Source organism: Daphnia carinata, chromosome 6 (assembly GCF_022539665.2).
Source record: "Daphnia carinata strain CSIRO-1 chromosome 6, CSIRO_AGI_Dcar_HiC_V3, whole genome shotgun sequence".
NCBI lineage: Eukaryota > Metazoa > Arthropoda > Branchiopoda > Diplostraca > Daphniidae > Daphnia > Daphnia carinata.
The window spans coordinates 7,970,880-7,983,754 of record NC_081336.1 but is presented as its reverse complement, the minus strand read 5'-3'; the positions used below and the strand labels follow the sequence as shown (position 1 = coordinate 7,983,754).

The window sequence follows — 12,875 nt, the reverse complement described above, 5'->3', positions numbered from 1 at the left end:
AAAATAAAAAAAATCTTTTTGAACAGCCAAAAAAAAAAAAAACGGAGTTTAATGAGCTTTGTGAATGTCCTCGTCATCTTGGAGGTCCCCCCACCATTCGTTCACACGACGTTTCTTTCTCTGTGTTAGGGACAAAATATTATATTAAAAAAAAAAGAAGATTTCAAGTCATTAGTGGATCTTTTCTTTTGGGGCAGGATGGTCGTGACGGAAGTGGATCGTGTGGGAGACCCCCCCTCCTCACACACAAAAAAAAAAAACTAAAATTAAAGAAATAAGAAGCAAACATTATGGACATGTTTTCGGGTAGGATATGATAATGTTACGTAGAAAGAAAAGGGCTTTAGGCAAAGAGTCCATATAAAACACCTGGACCAGCTGGCCTACTAAAAGACTTGACTCGTTTTTTTAGAACCTTCCCAGTTTCAAGAAAATAGAAACAATTTTTGTTTTGATAATAACTGAATGTTTTTTTTTCGCAGGATGAAAAAAAAAATGGCTAGAGTTAAAAAAAAAAAAATGATAATGAAAGGATTTACATAGAGCTATGAAAGAATGCTGAAAAAGACTGTAATTCAGACGACGGCCATCTTTGTGATTACACGCAGTGCTGGGGGAATTATGTGCACGTTTTGATGTCATTTTTCTTCAAAATCTGTACACATTCCTCCCACTCTGATTATATTGTATAAAAAGAGCATCTTCTTTGTACGTTTTTTTTTTGGAGGTTATTTTTAGACGACCACACGATCGTTCATCAAACTGAGACATTCACGGTCGGCTGAGTAAACGTCCGTGATAAATTTCGTGTCTTTCACAAAAAGTTCGAGTTGGAAACACTTTTTTCTTTCGAAACATCACGAAATTTAATTAGTGGAAACACAGAAATACGCCAAGGTTATATGCGAACGAATTGGTTTTAATCCACAGGGTGTCGCCACCCCCCTCCACACACATTTTACTTCATTCGTCCGCCAAAAACAGTATTGCCAAATTGAAGTGAATGGTCAAAGATAAAAAAAAGAAGAAAAGAACGGCCAATTGGCAACGTGTTCGAGATTTGATTCGATTCTTTCTCGAAATGCTGATGCAAGTTAACCTTAACATTGTTTCATTAGGAATTAAGAAATAATCGAGGAATGCCAACTGCAGTTATATACTGAAACTATCTGCCTCACTCATCGGCAAATCCTTTCGAATAACGGACGATTGCGATTTCAAGAAAGAAAAATGATAACAATTTTTTTTTCTATTTTTATCAAGACAAAATCTTATTTCCGGACATGTGTACGTACCGTACAATAGCATTTAAATTCTATTTTCCGATCTGAAAGAAACATTTCTTATTTTTTTTATTTTACAAGCCACTAGAGGAATGTCTTGAAAAATTCCATATTTCCTTCATTTGACAGGTATCCATTTTTCATTGAGAAAAAAAAAAAAAATAGAGATAGGATATATAAACATAAGACACAAGAAAAAAAAAAAGGAAAACATAAGGACGGAAAAAAATATCTCTCCCACGGCTAAAAAATAAAAAAAAAATAAAGGGTCGTAGCTTTTCCGGTGCTCGCACATGTTCTTCACCCTCATTCAAATTGCTCTTTGTCTCTTCTTTTTCGAGGAAATATCATCAAGCCAAAGACGACTAGAGGAATTAAAATGTTCGCCCTTTTTTTTTTTTTTTTACAAGTTTATTTCATCACGTGTCTGAATTTAAATGTATCAGATATATTACAGGTTCCCTTCTTGTATTCAATACGTAGAAGGTGACGTCCAGCAGCTGATGAGCCCCCCCTCCCCATAGTCGAAATGAGAGGAAACGAAAGAAAAAAAAGGGGCATTGGAAGGTCTTCTTTCCCTTTTTTGGTGATTTCCTCAATTTCTGTAGTCAAAGAAGGGGAAGAAAAAAAAAAGGAAGAAGCCTGGAGTGAGAGAGAGAGTCAATTATCGGTTAGTTGTATATATTTTGTGTGTAATGCAGGTGGAAGCATCGGAAAACCGTGAGACCGACCAAACGGCGAAAACTTGTAACGTGAAAAAAGATGTTGCCTTCGTGAAAATGGCGCTGTCTTGCTGCTCATTTGAATATGAGCACATTTTCGGACACACACACACACAGACACAAGAAATAAAAATACATTTCTTTCGTGATATTATAATCATCGTAATAAAGTACATACTATAATAGGAAACTTTTCATCTGCATAAAGATAACGGGGTTTATCATCAGGAAGCGCCATATTTTATATTTGTCTTGAACAGGAGGCAGCTGTTGCTGCCATCACGATGGCCAATCGCTGATTGGGCAAAATGAAAACAATTCTCTATGTGTGTAAGCTCCCCCGCAAGACACGTCGTTTATCAACTCGATAACAATTGAAATACATCAAAAGGAATTACATTTCTGATGCATAAAGTGGTGACTTTAATGTTTGACGTCCAGTCATGATTTCCTGTGAAGCTAATAAGCTCTCCGGAATTTTTTATTTCAATCATTTTAATTGTCTTGTTTCATTGTTAGCCGTTCATCGAGATTCCAATTGGGTCAGTTAACTATAGAGTCTAATTTAAAGAAAAAAAAAAAAAATAGAAAATATTCAAATTTTTTTAAAGCCCACAATAATCATGAAATCCCGTTCTTCGGTGATCGACCGACTCACGAATATTTCTTTCTAATCATTGCCGATATAAAAAAAAAAAAAAAAAGATGCACACAACATGGCAATTTTCTTCGATGGGGCGTTTGCGCATATTCTCATCTCTCTCTCTTTATTTTCCAATAATAATAATAGAGGCAACTTTGAATTTTTCTTTGTTAGTTTTTCAAAATCACATTTTTTAAAAAATTTAAATATTTATTCTACATCCCACCCATTTCTGTACAGATGCAAGAAAATTATTTTTATTTAAAAAAAAAAAATGTAAATCGATTGGCTTTGTAAAAAAAAAAAGGTCGCGAACTTCCTTTTCCCTTTAAGTTTCGTGATTGTCGCCTGGTTAAATGACGTCATAGTCGAGTCATTGGGGATATTGTCGACACACTCGAACAGATTTTGGTCGTCACACGGCTTCGCTTCTATACACAGACACACCTACAAAATGGAAAACTTGAATCCAATTGTTATCCCCCCCCCTCCCTACCTTTTGCAACACAACCCCAAAATAAACAAAGGCCTTTTTTTTTTTTTTGGAGCCCACATTGTTCACGAATCGCTGACAATTTTCGATAATGTTCAAAAAATTGAAAACAAATCATTTCTTCTCCAACGAAAAAACAAATTTGTAAAACATAACGGGGCAAAAACATTTTCTCTTCTCTATTATTAAAAATCATCCCATCATCACTTTCTCTTTCGCGATAAACAAATGAGGATCACGGCTGTCGTGAAAGTACAACACCACACCACGCCCAATAAGCATATATACCTTATTAGTTTTATTTTATTTTTTTTTTTTGTGAAAACGAGTCGACCTCACTACTTTCTATTTTTTTTTTCTCTCTCTAAGGAAGGGAGGAGGGGGGGATGTGTTGCACGAAATGCGTTTTTCGTGCGAGATAAAAGGCGCCCAGGATGCCACACGACATCTCTTATATGATGTCCGCTAGACACTTTCTCTCTTCATATATATCGCGAGCAAATGTTCACGATCTCACTGGGATTCTTGTACAATGGCCGAAGAGACCATGTTGGATGTTTTCCCGAAGATAACAACTATCGATCTCTCTCTCACGAATTGCAGTGTTGCATTTATTGAAGCGTATCGTTTGGAAAATGGCGTCCTTTTTTTTTTTAATTCAAAATATATTTAAAAAAAAAAAAAGAATTTTCTTCGAAAAATGTTCGAGATCACTAGCCTTAACGAGAAAAATGTAAAAAAACAAAAGAACGTGTCAACGAACCCTGCCAGATATTTAAATTGGCCGGGGTACAATTTCTTTTTGAAAAAAAAAAAAATCAATCAACACGATTGAGATGTTGTAAGGCACTTGAAACATTTCAAGTGGTTTTCCCTTTCACATAAAAAGAAAGAGATGATGGTCTCTTTTGTTTCTCAAAGGATCCTAGAGTTGCGTGCCAACGCGCATGTAATTAATGGAGCGTCTATATGGCGGCAATTTCAAAAAAAAAAAAAAAAAAAATGTTTCCATTTTCAGTCACATCGATTCAAGATGGAGGTTTTCTGTATAAAATGTGAACATTTTTGTTTTCTTGGGAGCTGCTATTAACGTGTCTATGTCATCTAATGACGGTCATTATAAAATGTAAAGCAGCAGCAACAGGGGGGGACTGTAAGATGACTCCATTTCAAGACCTGACCGATGAACGTCACAAAAATATATACATACAGCCATTAATGGAAAGGTAATGACAATGAACCCAACCGTCCCCCTTTTTTTCTATTTTCTACCTGTAATAAATGCATCGTTTTTTTTATGGAATCATCTTTTATTTTCTTTCGTATAAAAATGGATGTTTTTTTTTTTCGAATTGGCGGTCGCATTTTTCACGGACTGTTGTGCCGCAGGCGATGTAGATTGTACACACAATCTGAAAAATGAGGCTCTTTCACGTCGATCGAAACATCACGCACTTGACCTTTTTTTCGCAGCTCACGCGAACATGTTGATGATGATCAACAACGCGGCTCCCGTTTTTTTTTTCTTTCTCGTTGCTACTTTTTATTTCTCGACACATTGTCGCAATTTAAATATATGTGAAAAACAAAACAAAAAAAGAACGTACCTTTTCTTTTTGTTGGGATGCAAAAGACGGACAGTGCTGTGCATGAACGCCCACATGACGTTGTTTTTTTTTAAATATATATATTCCGAATTATTTCAAAAGAGTCCCGACGGTTTTTCCCCCGTTGGCGATGAACGCGTGCAACCGACTGGAGCGCACCCACTAAACTGTTCGGACAGCTCCAATATCAAGTTCCGTTTCTTTGAAGCCCCAAAGACTTCAAAAACATAACAAAAAAAAAATGGTCCGGTGCGGTACGTCCAGTTTCCTGAATCTCTTTTTTTTTTTTTAAGGGGGGGGGGGAGGGTATCCTTGTAGGAGGAGGAATGGGGGGATATAAAATGCTGGACAAACTATATAGGATTAGATATGCCTAACTTTTTTATTTATTTTTTTTCTACCGCCCCCTTTTTTTTTTGGCAAGGGAAGACCGTGCAACGTTGAAATCACGATCTTCTTGTTTTGTTTCGGGACCTTTAAAAAAAAAGAAGAATATTTAAATTTTTGAATAAAAGTAAAAGTTGATTTTTGAAGTTGGAGAGTCTGTTGCTTTTAATAATACTAAGGTAGTTTAGAAACAGCTCCTTTTGTCCATCGAATTTTCACCATCGGTGCTGCTCCTCATTTCTTATTTGAAAAAAAAAAGGCAAATGAAAAAAGAAAAAAAAAACGAAGAGTCACGATTCCTTTATATATATTTAGAGGAATGAGCTCTTTCAATTCTTATCGGCTCTTTTCTCTCCGTGCATCAACAATGCTGTTGTTCCAGTTGACCGAGTGCTACATCATATCTAAAACGCTTTGTGGTGTTGGTAAATAGCTCTCCTCTTTTTTTTTTCCCCTCCATTTTAGCGAGAAAACCAACTCAAAATTTTCACTTTTTTTTTTCATATTATTGTATCAATCCTCCCCTTATTTTTATATCATAAAAAAAAAAAATTTCATCAACATCCGACATGTAAATGGGGAATGCTAAGTGGCAGATACACAAGAACTGTAGACGATGGGGGAGAACATTGAAAGAGTTCCTTTTGATTCGTTTTAAAAGGGTGTATATAAAAAAAAAAATAACAGACGGACATACTCACCCTTGGTTGACTGGCACAGATTGATTCCTTTTTTTCTCGAGTCATATAAGGACATTTTTGAAAAAATTTGGAAAAAGACCTGCTGGACACATAACTAAAGGAAGGGGGGTGAACGCCACATGTCTATATATACGTGACATTGATCCCTGCTGGAAGGCTTATTTTATTTTAAAAAGAACAGTTTGCTTCTCTTGAACAGGTAGAATAACATTCCTTCTACCATTATTCCCGCCCTCCAACCGGATTATTCCCGAAAGAGTCTACTTTACTCGTTTATCTCTTCCATTTGAAAGACATTCAATTGTTTTCTTTCCAAAAAAAAAAAAAAATAAAAAAACCTTTTTGCTATTAGAGTGATCGAGTTGAACAATTGCCGCCAACACGAACGTTTTTTAAAAGCAATATTCAAATGTTTGGCGGCTTTGGAATCGATACGAACGCCCTTTTAAGTTCATTTACACTTGACTTAAAAAAAAACAAAAAAAACAGGAATTTGATTTTGCACTGTTAGTTTTTATTTTATGTAAGGTAAAAAAATATCAAAGATCGAGCTGTGTGTGTGTTCGAAACAGGTGTTGATGAACACTGCAAAAAACTAGAAACGTAAAATCTGATTGCGTCGTTTCTTTTATCAGACAGTTTTCCCCCCGCCAAAATGAGAAGCCATTTTTGTTTATTATTATTTTTCAAGCGAATTGAATAAATCAGATATACATTATAATGACGCCCTTGGAAAATAATAATAATGAAAATTAAAAAGAAAGAATGCCTCTTGACGAAGAAAAAGTTGAGATTTTCTTTTTTTTTTTTTGTTGGTTGAAAAGAACGGTCCAAGGCATTTGAATAAAAGGGTCTAAACAGGAACAGAGCTGCCACCGATGGCTTCCAATGGCGAGACGTCGTTGTGCAAGAGCGAGTTCTTCAGACTACACGCTCCAAGTGTTCTTTTATTCAGTTGTAATACACAAAAGAAACGAACGAAAAAGAGAAGTAAAGACCTTCCTCTTGAAAGACGTCGCCCTGTTTCTCCTCCATTTTCGTCAGAAATTTGTTTTTTGTTGAAAATAATGACCGAATAAAACATTCACTTTTCCTTAAATGTCGAATGGTTTCACAGAATTGTCTGTTGATTTTCAGTCTTCTAATAACGTGTTGTAAATGAAATCCCTGAAATTGCTCTTTTCTCCGTCAACATTTTGTATTGAACTCGAATTAAAGATGGCGGCTGACGGCGTCATCAGGAAAACGTCGAAAAACTCGAATGCCAAAAAATGCTTAGGGTTCTTTTTGCCTGAGAACATCTTTCTTGAAGGAATGTTTATAGTTCTGCATCCAGGTGGCAGTGTAATTGCATTTCTTTTAGCCGACCCCGTGAGGTGACAAAGACTTGTCAAAAATACCTTTTTTTTCTGTTTTGTTTGGATGGTTTTAAGTAATAACAATTTTATTTTGGGGGTTTTCGGTACATCGTAAATAGTTTCTCAGAAAGGGTGATAACAAAAAAAGAAGTAGAAGCTCCATTTGGCTGCTAGACAGTGCTCCCTGCTGTAGCCGTCCAGTCTAAATAAATCCCGTTTTGGCCGACGGGATTCTCTTGTTTTAAAGGCATCTTTTCTTTAAAGGAAAAAAGGTTGAATCATCTAGACACCAGGTATGTAGCCTTGATCATTTGCTTTATCCCGGTTCTCCAAGTCGAGGAGATTCATGCCTGCAACAATGGCACATTAACTGTTTCCCTATTTTTTTCTTGACTGATGGTTGTATGAACGCCATCTTGTATCCGAAATGTGAAATGCGTTGACATTTGTTGTTTTTCAGAAAAGAAAACATGAACGTCACACAGACCTTTCTTCTTCTTCATTCTCTGTTTTTAATTACATTACCGAAATCCAATACAGAAACATTCCATATTCAAAGCCGAGAAAAAAAGGAAAAAAAAAAAAAACCGATGACTCGGTATGCAAATGTATCGATTGAAAGAAGCTTTAGGATGAGGAAGAGACTTGAAACATAAAAAAGAGTAGAGATTTACACGGCGAACATGGGTGGACCTTACACGAAAGTATGAACACGCTGTGGACAAGGCTCATCGTCGACAGTGTATTTCCATACTCGAGACTTTATCGGATTTCAACGGTGTAAAACGACGACCTGAGAGAGGGCACTGTGTGACGTCACACACCTTTGCCGTATCATTTCGTTCCTCCCCTCCTCTCTCTCTCTCTCTCAACAGCGTTCCATTACACGAGGAATCAGTTAGGGTGGAAGACTAGACAACGACCGGTTAAAAAAAAAAGAAGAAAAAAAAATGGCCGTATCGCATTTCAGATCTCCATTCGACACGCACACACGTCGATTGCAAGATGACGGGACCCGTTGTGTTGTCTGCTAAACAATGCCGTGCGAGATGCACATCACGCTATCGTCGAATCGTAATTCTTCTTTTTGTTACCGACTATATACATATTTTTTGTTTCTTTGTTTTTTCTTACTCTCCACTAGTTCTTCGTGTCGATTCCAAACAACATTCATATCGTCTCAGTTGAGAGGGTTTTTTTTTCATTATTTCGTCACAGTTTTAAAAATTCTTGTTAAGAGATTCCACCAGGGCGGCGCTGTTACAGATGGCCCTGAGGGTCCCTCTCCCTCCCTCTACTATCCCATCCTGCATCAACTCGGCCGCATGGTTTTTACTTTTGTACGGCAGGTCGTCGTCGAGAGGCACAAACATTCGAGTGAAGCGAAACGAACAACTCGTGACTCTGTTATTTTGTTTTCGGAAAGACGACAGCACACTACTGTTACCGTCAGTCGACATTGCACGCCGTTTTGCATCTCTACACAGAAAAAAGGTACGGTACTAAGACAATTTTGATGTTGTTTTTGATGGACGATTGAAGACATCGTGGAGAAAGGGGGGGAGGGGAGAAAGAGAAACGGGCAAATTCTTTTTCTCTGAGGGGTGAGAATTCCATTGGCGCGCAAACAAGTGGTCGTCTGCTATCGATTTTTCTAGTTCTTTTTCTTAAACTGTTCGTAGATTGTGTACAGTAAAGGATCGATGCGAGATATATCTTTTCATTTTTCCAAAAGCAAGTGTTGAATTTTGAAATTGTGAACGTTTGAAAACGTGTGTCTGGGACTTGATCACCTTGTGTTGTATTTTGATCACGTGACAAAAAAGAGGAACTTACATGTCTGCTAGAATCGACAACACTTTTGCTGCGCTCTGCAAGTGTGTGAGGGAAAAATGGTAAACCACTGATGTCGTGTTCTGTTTTCATAATTGAGTACGACACACACCACATGTCGTTAGTCCTGTTCGGAAAATAACAAAATTTCGTGGAGAAAGGTTGAACTGTGTATGTCGTGCGCCTTACTGTTGTGCAATACTCTCTCTAATCCAATTGAATGTCGTGACGGGAAATCTCGGGTCACGGTGCTTGATCTCATTACCGGTTGCCTTCACTCGGCATAGCGTTCGTGAGCTGATGTTTGATGAAATCTGTTTCTCTGTCTCATGTAGCCCCAACCAATTTCTTGGAGGAAAAGACAATCAAACTCATTGTGTTCTTTTTTAGTCGAAGGATGTTGTGTTTTCTGTTCCTGTCCTGAATGGAAAGCAAAGGGAAAAGGCGAGGCTGTTTTTTTTTCTCAGTGTGTGTATGTAATTTTTATTGTTGTTAACTAGACTGTGAAATGTTTGGAACGCCATCACTACCGGATGTGTGTGTGTTAAATATGGACGAATGTTTATCGTCATTATGGAGAGTTTGAAACGAAAAATGACTGATGTACTCATCTTGAATGACAATCTCCTAACATATTTTTCTTTCTAACTGTTTTCATTTAGGAATTTGCTGCATTCGTAAACATCAATGTGCGAAAGACGGCCGTCATTTTAAAGACATTACGAGAAACGTTTTTTTGATTTTGAACGAAGACAAAAAAAAAAAAAACGAGGAAGATGCCCGGCATTTGTCCTCGTTGCAAAAAGAATGTCTACTTTGCTGAAGAGAAGATGGCCCTTGGCAAATCGTTCCACAAGATGTGCTTCGCTTGCGGTAAAAACAAGAAAAAAAATTCTAACATGTTTTTATTTATTAAAAAATATTTGATTAACGGTTTCTCCTGTTTTTGTTCCATGTGACAACGTTCGACGACAAACGTACAGCCAACTGCAAGAAGATGCTGGACAGCACGAACGCGACCGAGCACGACGACGAGCTCTTCTGTCGGTCCTGTTACGGCAAAAAATTCGGGCCCAAAGGTTACGGTTACGGCGGCGGAGCTGGAGTGCTGAGCATGGATGACGGAACCGGATACATTGTATAAATATTTACTGTACTTCCCTTTTTTTTTCAAATTCTTTTCCTTTATTTTGTTAGAAAATTTCTGTTTAAATATTTTCCTGTGGTGAATCACACACTTGAAAAACATGACGAATCACTAATGAATATCTTTTTTTTCTGTTGTGTTTTTAGAACGGCCCTCCAACTTCGAATATACCGCAATTGGCACAGGCTCATGTGGCCCCACTTTTAGCTAACGGAGGAACAAATGTACGACAGACCAACGGAAATGGTTACAGCAAATTCGGATCCAAGATTGACTGTCGTCGATGCGGTAAAAACGTTTTCAGATGAGAGGGGAATTGAATTTTAAATAATCGTGATTTTTCTTTCGTGTTTGGATTCTAGGCAAAGTGGTTTTTATGGCCGAAAAAATGATGGGCGGAGGTTCGTGTTGGCACAAGAGTTGCTTTACCTGTTTGTCATGCAATAAACGACTCGAATCGACGTCATTGTGTGAACGTGAGGGCGAAATCTATTGCAAAAGTATATTTCTTGCATTTCTATTTCATTTCGTAATTAACAAATTGATCATAGAAAGTGATAAATTAAGCAATGCGCATTAAATATTTCCAGGCTGTTATGGAAAACAATTTGGACCGAAAGGCTACGGATTCGGACTAGGAGCTGGAGTCTTGCAAATGTCTGAATAAGCTTTTGTTTTGCTGAGAGACAGCTACGGACGTGCAGGTAAATTCATTTTCTTACTGCTATTCATGTAGGGCGTTCAGAGAACAAAAGAAATTGCGTAGAATGTAGGCCGTTTCGCCTTTGAGTCGCAGTGCGTGTGCCTTTTTTGTTTTTGCGTTCAAATTTTTTTTTTATTTCGAGAGATAGATGAATGACATATCCGATATCATTTTTGGCACCATAATGAAGAGACGTGGAATTAGAGAACTTTCAGTTTGATTTCGTATCGTGCCGTGAATATTGAATTTCTCGACAGACATCTTTTTATTTATTTTTTTTTATTCTCTGCGTGCACATTATCGTCCTTTCCACTTTCGTATCATTGCTCCGAATCGCGCGGCCTCAATTTTCGTAGTTTTTTTTTTTTTTTAGTTTATCATTTGTTTTTTATTTGTCTCGTGATGAGGATGAAATGAAAGGGTGGCGGCGCTTAAGTGCGCCGACCTCGATCGTCTCGACGTCGTGACGCGTATCAAAGTGTGCGTGTGTCTGCATGGACGCGCATCGCGTTATTTTCTTTGTTTGTGTTTGCGGATATTTTCTTTGTTTTCAGATTTTTTAAAATGTTCATCAGCTACTTGGAAACGACATTTCTCACGGTTTGGTTGGCCCTTTTTTCTTTGTTATTTTCAAGTTACCCGGTTTATCAAGTATTTTGAGTGTAATGAGGATGTGGCCACAAGATGGCGTTGGCCACCTATCGGCAAACTTGTAAAAACTTTTTTTATTGGGTGGTTTGACAAGATCTTTTTTTGTTCATTAGCGCCAATGTTTTGAGCTTTTCGACTCGATTTCAAGTTCATTGATTATATTATTAAATGTTAGCGATTTAATTGGACTTGTTAGCGGCCGCGTTTCTATAATAGCCAACGTGTTAATGGTCATCGGTCCCTTTTCGTACCCCCTTCGACAGGGGTCCTATTTTATTAGAATTTTTCTCGTAGAATAATCCCGCCCTTCGTAAAAAAAAAAAAAAAATAAAGTATACACCCAAAAAACAGCCCTTTTTTTTGTAGGATTGTTATTGTTGTTATTAGCATACGAGGGCTACAAAAAAATTGGAAATAATGGCATTTTCCCAACCGTTACCACCCTCACACCCCTCACCATTTTTTTTTTTTTTTTTTTTTGAGGGAGAAAAGGGTGTTTTCGACACTTTTTTTTCGATCCAAATTTTCACAGCTCGTGTGACACGCCCAACTTTGGATTTCCAGTAAACCATGCAAAAAAAATATATATATATATTCCCAGATAGGGGGGATATCAAAAAGGCTAATCCTCTTGTTGGAGCTAATATTACCCAACATTTCATTATAAATGTTTTTTTTTTTATATTACATAAAAATCATTTTTTTTTTTTTTTTTTATGGACCAACAACAAAGTGACAGAGCGTGTAACAGACCTAACACCAAAGCGCGTGTCGGTCGTCATTTTTTTTCCATCCGTTATTATTTGTTGATTTGTTTAACTCTGCGGTCTAACGTTCCAGAAGGGATGTCCCCTTTTTGTCGTTTTTGATTTGTCGTCGTAGAAAGAAAAAAAAACAACAACAACAAACCAACCGTTTCTTTTTATGTTTTCGACTGTACATAGAGATTTGAACGCGTGAAATAGGCTTTTGTCTAAACGCACAATGAACAAAAAGGGGCCAGTGAGAGACACTGCAGATGCGCCCAGTGTGTGTACACAGTGCGCCCTTTGCTACCGCAATTCCAACAGGGGGGTCGATCTTTTGATTTACGAGTTGTTTTTTTTTTTTCTTTTTCTTTTCAACGTGTATTTGTATTTGATTATATGTTAAACGATTCTTTTATCTTTATGCAGATTTGAATGACACAGCCTGAATTTTGGATCCAGAGCCCACCGCTGAACGACGCGCGGGGATACAGTGAAATCTGTTTTACTCTTTTTGTTGCTAAGTATATCTTTAAAAAAACCTAAGCTGCCTTCTTATGTAAGTCTACAAACAATTTTTTTTTTTCTTTCTTGATTATTT

General features: G+C 37.3%; 1 protein-coding gene across 1 annotated transcript; it reads left to right on the top strand.

The window, feature by feature from the left end:
• Positions 1–8,512: 8,512 nt before the first annotated feature.
• Positions 8,513–12,839, top strand: LOC130702412 (cysteine and glycine-rich protein 1-like). Its single transcript, XM_057524091.2, has 7 exons — positions 8,513–8,688; positions 9,690–9,900; positions 10,011–10,165; positions 10,321–10,462; positions 10,537–10,674; positions 10,765–10,878; positions 12,704–12,839. The coding sequence occupies exons 2-6, from the start codon at positions 9,804–9,806 to the stop codon at positions 10,839–10,841; spliced, it is 609 nt and encodes a 202-aa protein (XP_057380074.1). The 5' UTR covers positions 8,513–8,688; positions 9,690–9,803; the 3' UTR covers positions 10,842–10,878; positions 12,704–12,839.
• The last annotated feature ends 36 nt before the right edge of the window (positions 12,840–12,875 follow it).